Source organism: Gallinula chloropus (assembly GCF_964237585.1).
Source record: "Gallinula chloropus genome assembly, chromosome: 1".
NCBI lineage: Eukaryota > Metazoa > Chordata > Aves > Gruiformes > Rallidae > Gallinula > Gallinula chloropus.
In genome coordinates, this window is record NC_140085.1 from 83529970 (window position 1) to 83538039 (window position 8070).

Consider the following 8070-nt stretch of genomic DNA (forward strand, 5'->3'; position numbering starts at 1 on the left):
TATCTTGTTACACAAATATATTGGAGCTTTTCCATCATTTTTGGATGAGAAGGTAAATATAGCAATCTGTTGTTAAATTAAAAAAATGTAATGACAATACAAGTAGTGGAATGATGTGAGGATTTTGTTATTCATTAGGTAGTCAGTAGAACTTTTGCTCTATCTTTTTGTACCTTATATTCTTGGAAATAATTTAAGCAACTTGACAACGGCAATGCCTATGCGATGCGCCAATGGAGTTGTTCTTTCACACAGTAATTTAGGTTCAACAGTTCTGTTCACGAGGCATTCTGTCATTTAATGGTAAGTGAAGTAGGTTTTGATTGAAAGATTTAAGGTTTGATTTTATTTTTTAGCATTTTGGCTTTTGCTGAAGAAATCAAGAAAAGATGGACTGGAATGGAAGACCACTCCAGAATACTGATGCAGAGAAGAACCTGCAAAGTGAAGAAGCATGTTACGCTCAGTTGTTCTCTAATGCAAATACTTTTCCTCAGACAAATGCCTATTCATCTAAAAACGCATGCACTTACGCTGTTAATAACCAAATGGTGTATCTGCCAACTAGCAGTGTAACCTTCCCTCTTGTAAATGCTGAAGGATTCAAAACTTCTGATCAGGCTTTACCAGGAGCATCTGTAGCTGGTAATGATATTTTTCTTTCAAAATACCCGGCTGATCGACATCCACCATCCATCATCCACCATCCACCAGTAGTTCCAAGCCAGACATCACATTTACAGGCAGAGATAAGTCAGACTTCTTGGCCAAACTCTAATTCCTACATTTTTTCCCATAGACAGTTACGTCCCCTGTCCTCTCAAATGAATGCTGGAAATAATGTGAGGAATGGAATTCAGGAACCTCAGTATGTCACCACAAATAGTTACACTGTGCGGCCACAATTACCACAGCATAATTCTGTGAGAACGCCAACATTATATCAGAGTAATGTTAATTCCCAGAATAATTCTATGTGTCTTGGTACATCTGGACAGCATGTTCAAAACCAAATATATCATCCCAACACTCAGTATAAAGCTCTACTCTCACAGCATCAAAATACTGCAGGAAATGTACAGCTGCTACAATATCAACCAAGTCAGATGCAATCAGAGCTTCCTAGCAGATGTTCTGCACCATCTTTGTTGCCTGCCAACTGTGATTCAGGAGCTGCAGCACCATCTTCAATAGGTGTACCACAGGCAGTTCAAAATGTGGCTAATGGATACACTGTTAACCAACAGAGGTGCCCATTGGATCAAAAAAATGCTTCTGGTTTTAACAGTGTTCAGCAACACTGTCAGAAACCACAATCTGGAAAAGTCAGCCAATCAATTAGGAATGTCTGCAATTCAAATGGAAATGAGACAGCAAATCAGCCTTTTAATGGAATGTCTGTGCCATCTCCTGGCATTTCCAAAGAACTGTATGATGTTCTGCAAGAAATGGAAACTCTTTATTCAGTGTCTGCTTCAAAGCCACTGAGTGATCCTGCTAGGGTTCCAAAAAGCCAGGCTAGTAGTGTAATGACCGAGCCTGTTAATTCTCCTGTTTCTTCAGCAGCAGCAGATGGAAGAACAATTGCAAAGAACAGACTAGCTTGGGAAGCTCAAAGGCTGCTCACTCTGAAAAAAAAATGTGCCCTTCTTGAAAGGATGCATCATTATAAAAAAAAACTCTTAGCTTCAGGACATGACAAAGGTACTCCCCTGCTTCCTCCAGATTATCAGGATACTCCTGCTAGTTGTTTTCAACAGGTGACCAACAAAAATGTACCACCTTCCCTGTCTACAGCAGTGAGGACAGAGTGTCCGATATTTAATTCTTCTCCTGAAGAAAGAAATGACAAAAATGTAGCCAGTGCTGATAACAGAAAATTAGAGGTGACTCAAAGTAACCCTCAGGTGGAGCAGGGAAGCCTTTCATCAATCTCCACTCCTATCCCCTCTCAGAGCAAACTCTCAGCTCAATTAAATGACCCTGAGAGCGCTCCCATCTCAGCACAAAGGGATGTATGTGCCTCAGCCTCTTCTCAAAAAACTGTGACATCTTTGAACAGTGCTTCAAGTTTTAGTCAAGTGGATAGTTCTATCAAAACTGCATCAAAGAGTGTGCCCAAGAATTCATCACTTCTTCTGTTTTTGAGTAGCACAAATATATTGAAAGAGAAGACAGCTGGTGCTGCTGCTGATGGAATAGTGGCTGATCTCCAGTGTAGTGAAAAAACACCAGTAGATACATCTGTTTCAGGGAGAAGCTTACTAAAAGACACTAATGAGAAGAAGGTAGAAAGTTTGAATGGTGAGCAGGCATTTATGGTTCACACAAAATTACCTGTATATGATACAGCTGCATCTAATGAAGTTAAAGTCCAGAGTGATGTGCCTCAGAGAAAAACACCATATCCTAAAAATACATGTTTTAAACAGAGCAATGGCAATTACTCCATGGAAGTGCTAACTGCATGCCTGGGCTTGTGGAAAAAGCATCCTTCGGAATCTGGAAGTGTTCAAAATAGCCAGTCAAATGAAAGCCCCACAGCAAATCTGATTTCACCTTCTAGCCAAGCTAAAAAAAATAGAGAACAAAATAATGTTCTGGTTAGTACTGCTGAAGCAGTTTTGCCTGTAACAACTGCTTCTGTAGGACAAAAACTTGACACATTGAGTTGCAATTTGACAAAAAGTTTTGAACTCCAAGTTGCTGTTGTCTCTCCTTTAGTACTTTCTGAACAGAGAACACAGAGTGAGCAGGCAGAGGAATGTCCAACATTTGCAGGTGAAACCTATCCAAGGAATGAGTTGGGCAACATGTGTAGCTTGCAAAAAGAGGGAGGAAATGATTTAGGTGTGGTAAATACTGATAAAGGAGCAATAGAAACTGTTCAACTGTCACCCAGCTTTTGTGCTTTGGCACCAAAAGTGGACTTAGATTCGCAACAGACCAAATTATCTGATAGAAACAGAGTAGTAAAAAACAGCCTGAGTGCAAATGATTCATACGATAAAAAACAAATGAATGTTAGTCCATCTGCACAAGATGTCAGAGAAAGTCTGCAGCTTGGAATGCAAAACAAGCCTTCTCTTCCTGAATTAGGCTTAAGTTTTTCTAGTCAAGTCTTTCAAGAAGGTATGAGAGACCATGAAGGCAAGCAAGCTCTTTTAGAGACAGGGGATAAATCCACAGCTGTGTTGGAAGAACAGATGTTTTATATTTCTGGTGTATGTTCACTTGTTGAAGGGGATAAGTTTTATAATCCACAAATAGCAAGTATCTTCAGGTCAGTCCCTGAGACAGATGCATTAAATGGTACCTTATCAGAAGAAAATGCGTCTGACCCAGGGCAAAAGGAGCAAGAGCTGGACTTGGGTAAAAACGAGCTGAGTAGTAACACTCTCCAAAGAGAGAGCTCACTGCAAAAGATGTTGGATGAGTCATCAAGCTGGATAAATAAAACAAGTAAGATTTTGGATGGTATCACAACTAGTAATTTGGAGAAAGCAAGCAGTAGCAATCCTCTTAAGACAGTTTCTACCTCAGAACAAAACAAATCATTCAATATGTCTTGCAAGCATCCTGAAAATGACTTGGAAGTTCTTGGTAGTATAAACCAGGAGATACCTGAAAATTCACTAGATTTCTCAATCGGCCTACCTGCTGAAACAAATGTGTTCACTGTTCCAAGAGATAACAGCAAACAAAATTACATGTGCAATAAAAATAGCCCAGAAAATGAGATTATCCTTTTTGGAGTGGAACCTGTTAAATATCTAAACAATCAGCTTTCTGAACTAGTGAAAGAGTTTCCACATGGCATTGAAGGTGTTGATACGCTAACGAAAGAACCAATACAAAATAGTTCTGTGGCTGAGCAGATGGAGAATCAACCTCAGAAAGAGACTCAAATCTTTGATGGGGATATTCATGTGAAGGATCAGATAAAAATTGCAGTGGTAAGCTCTGATCAGATGCAGGAACTGTTTCCTGCACACAACCAGTGTTCCTTTAATGACAGCAAAAAAATAGCAAGTCAACAGTCAGAAAAAGCTTCAGCTGAGAAAGAGAACCTTGAAGGCACTATTCAGCCTAGTCAGAGACTATGCAAGAAGAAAAAAAAGCCACAAAGATCCTCCAACCTCATAAAAAAAAAAGATAAACATTCTGTAATGGTTTGGCCATCTGTAGCACACCCCTGTAATCTGGGAACGTCTGCTTCAGAGAAAAATGTTGATCAGTTTTCAAAAGCTGAAAATTCTAGTTCTTCCGAGAGTTATGTAAACCACAGTAATTCTGATGCTGTAATGAAGACTAACTGTGCAGTGGGAAACCAGCTTACAACACAAGATGAAAAAATAAGACCACTTAGTTCTTCTGAAAGCCAGGATGTTGCTGAATCTGAAAGGAGCAGCTGGAAGGAGGAGCTGCAGATTAAAGGAGGAACCCCATTGTTAGGCAAAGAATTTCCTTCTGTCTCAGAAGACTTGTCAGAGAAAGGTGGTCCTACAGATGCAGACAACATGACAAAGTCATCCAGAAAGAGAGTTTTTGAAAGGAAGTTGCTTTTAAAAGATAAAACCAAAACAGGTTTGGTCATGAAATTTAAAACAGACCTTCACAAGTCTACAGAGCCAGAAACTGTTGAAATAAAGAGTGCTGAGGTCAGTCAAAGACAAAACAATCAAATCTGTGAAGAGAGCTCCGCTGAAGAACAGAAAGGTAGGAAACAAAAGGAGATACTTGGGCAAGATGTAGGAAGTAACATCAATGAGAATGCCAAATTATCAGCAGAAATAAATTATAAAAAGGTGAATAGTTACTGTGCTGATACCACAATGTTTCCAAATTTTGGCACTGTAGACTTGAAATCGAGAAACCACAAATACCCTCAGCACAAATCTATGAAAATTCATTCTTCACAGGAACAGTTGTACAAACGGAAGAGGAAGGAAATTATGATTGGGAAGAGAGACTCTAAGAAATCAAAAGTGGAAGAGGAAAGACTGAAACAATCTGAATCAAAGAATTCCAAGCAGCTTTCACATAATGACAAGATAAATGCTGATAAAGCTAAAAAATCAAGTGGAGAAAATGGCCGGAAACCAAAGAGTTCATTAGCAGATCGCGCTGTTATTAAACGACAGAGAAAAAGGGCTCGATCTTCTACCATGTGTAAAAATTACTTATCTAACAAAGAGAGACGTTTTGATGGTCAAAACAAAGACAAGTGCTCTGAGAAAATTTTCCCTGATAAAAACCTGCTCTACTTAAATAGAAGAAATAACAGATTGAAATTCCATCATCAAAAGGAACCAAAAAAACATTACCTGAACAGAGTTGCGTTTAAGCGTACAGCACAGGAACGCATATGTCTGACAAAATTAGAGACATCACCTGTCAGACCTGTCCGGCATATGAAGCATGAAGTGTCACGGAACAGCCCAGATGCAAAAAGAGATGCCTGTGTCTCAGAAGCTGGGAAATCATGCAAACTCGAGGTACTTGAATTTAAGCTGTGTCCGGATATACTGTTCAGAAATCCAACTACTGGCGAAGAAAGCTTAGCTGCAGTAAATTCCCAGGCAAAAGAGAAAGTCATTGTGGCAGGTATGATACTGTCTTGGTTATTACTTTTTTAGTGAAGAGTATGTTACACAAAACTCCATGAAACCCCGGGGCTCTGGAAGCTAACAAGCGAAATAGTTTAGCTAGCTTTCTGACAGACCTTAGCTGTGTGTTAAGCTGAAAAAAAAAATTGAGACTTTTCCTCCAGTTTAATGTTCTATTAATTTTCCATAATTTTTAGAGAATAAAGTCATGGCAGTTTGTGCAAAGGCTTTTGAACCTACTTGATAGCTTAGCTTGTTCATAGCAAGCAGGTTCCCTTGACATTCTTACTAAAGGTGCTGTGATTTGTATTCTCTCTTCATCTGGCTGTGAATAAAGCTGGTTGGGTAGATAGCCTGGGGAGAAATCTTTTGCAGCAGAAATCTTCTGCAGCAGTGAGGAAGAGGGAACTTGGGCCAGACATATCCTGTACACAGATTCTGTAACCTTTGCCATCTTTAAGCTGCATTTTTGTCATTCTTTTGCCTTTCCTCAGTGTTTTGCATGATGGGTTATGAAGTATATTTATGTTAAATACTGTATTTGATTGAAAACAAATATTATGTTACGCTTTACTAGCCCTTGCAGTCATTTTCACAGCCAAATGAAATCTCCTTTTGCATGTGCTGGTTATATGTGTTGAAACTTGATGATGAACAGAGACCAAAACTTGTCATACAGGAACCTGAGAAACATTTTAAAAAACTTTCTCTTTAGGTGTCAAGAGTAAAAAAGAAGATTGGTTAAAATGTGATCCCGTGAAGCAAAAAAAGCTGGAAGAGATTGCTACAGGTGAAATGACTTCTGATGACCCTGATCTGTTTTGAAATATGTTAAATATTCTTTGTTTGGTTTTAAATGTTCCTTTGAAGTAGCAAATCTTAATGGGTTTTTTTTAATTACTCTTTGCAAGCTGTCCTGCTAAAATGGGTACTGCAGAGTACTCCATAGGAGTTTCAAAGATAGGTAGAGATTTTTGTTGCCATGAGAATATGTTGTTGAAGATTGTTGGAATTTTTCTGCATGTGTGTTTGCAGCTGAATCTGAGGTAGCCCTGGTGAACAAGATTGAAGTACAGTTTTAAACTGTAAGTAAAGACCAAACTGGCTTTTTCCCACTTGAAGTAATGTATCAAAACCTAGTGTGAGACTATAAAACCAGAAAGTAATTATTTTTTTTTTATTTGGCTTTCACAGTAAGTTGACGCTGTCTGCACGTACATCCATGCTTTTAAGTAACAGTACCTCGTGTCCCAGTAGTCTGGACAGGACTACTTATATGACACACAGATGGAGAATAGTGCCACTACTACATCTTCCTTGTTTCTCTTGATTGGCAAAGCACTTTTTGATGGTCTTTTGTAGCCTTTAGTGGTCAATAGTTGCAACAGTGGCATCTTTCATCTCAGAATGTCAGTTGTTCCACTCCTTGTAAATATTGGGTGAGGTTGCTCCCTGCTGTCTTTGTTTCTTTGCTTTAGGTATCTTTGTACGTATAATCTTGTTTTCCTACTGGTTTAACAAAGTGAAATGGTGCATTCAGCGTGCTGTAACCTTGTTGCCATCCTCTTAGTAGAGTGGGAATCCTTTGTTGACAAGTTATCTGTGCTGTGATCTTGATGCAAGGAACTGAAATTTACATCTTTTATTGCTGCTGAATGTGTCCTTGACTGTTGGTGTTTGCCATTCTTTTAACTCTTCCTCTGATTTCTTCTCTGATTTTCAAATATGCATTTTCATTCACACCTCTCTTAATGTTCTTTAGAAATCTCTCTTACGAAGGCACCCAAATGACTATTTGGTGCTTAAAGATGCATTGGAGATTGATTTAATTCTGAGAGGTGGTAGGTGCTTTAGGAAGGAAGTTTGTGGCATCCTTTTTGACAGTGAGTGGCGTTAAGTACCACCTGCATAAGGAGTAGTGCTCTTAGACTTTTGCTTTAACCTATTTCTCTGTCTTTCAGCTGAGGACAGGATTCCACTTGATAAAGCTATACAGATCGTGGATGGAGATGGTGAGGCTCTTCACATTCAAATCAAAGACTCAAAAGAGATGTTTCAAACCTACAGGAAAATGTATCTGGAAAAAAAGATGCAGAAGCCTTGAGAGCACTCCTGTATTGTAGGTCTTACTCAGTATCACTGGGAAAAAAATGCCAACACTGAAATGTTGTTTTTCCTGTTTATATTTCTGAATAATTGTTTTTAAAAAAGGGTAATTTTGGGGGTGTTTGCATTTTTTTCATATTTGTGAAAAGTTGAGATCTTTTTATTGCGCAAATATGCTTTGGTGCGGAAAATGCCACTTGTTTCTTTTCGGGCATTTTTCTGTGGGTTTGGGTTGTGGGGTTTGGTGGGTGGGTTTTTTTTTTTTGCATGTTTGCTTTTTGATACAGGAGTTAGTTGAATATTGACACACACAAAAAAGCCCCCTCAAACTCATTTAAATTGTTGTAGTCTGTTT

The 8070-nt window shown here is 38.8% G+C and overlaps 1 protein-coding gene across 1 annotated transcript; it reads left to right on the forward strand.

The window, feature by feature from the left end:
- Positions 1-380: 380 nt before the first annotated feature.
- RESF1 (retroelement silencing factor 1) lies at positions 381-7713 on the forward strand (the record flags this gene model as incomplete). Its single annotated transcript, XM_084266985.1, has 3 exons — positions 381-5607; positions 6325-6399; positions 7571-7713. Exons 1-3 carry the CDS (start codon positions 390-392, stop codon positions 7711-7713), a joined length of 5436 nt encoding a protein of 1811 aa, XP_084123111.1. The 5' UTR covers positions 381-389.
- Between the last annotated feature and the right edge of the window lie 357 nt (positions 7714-8070).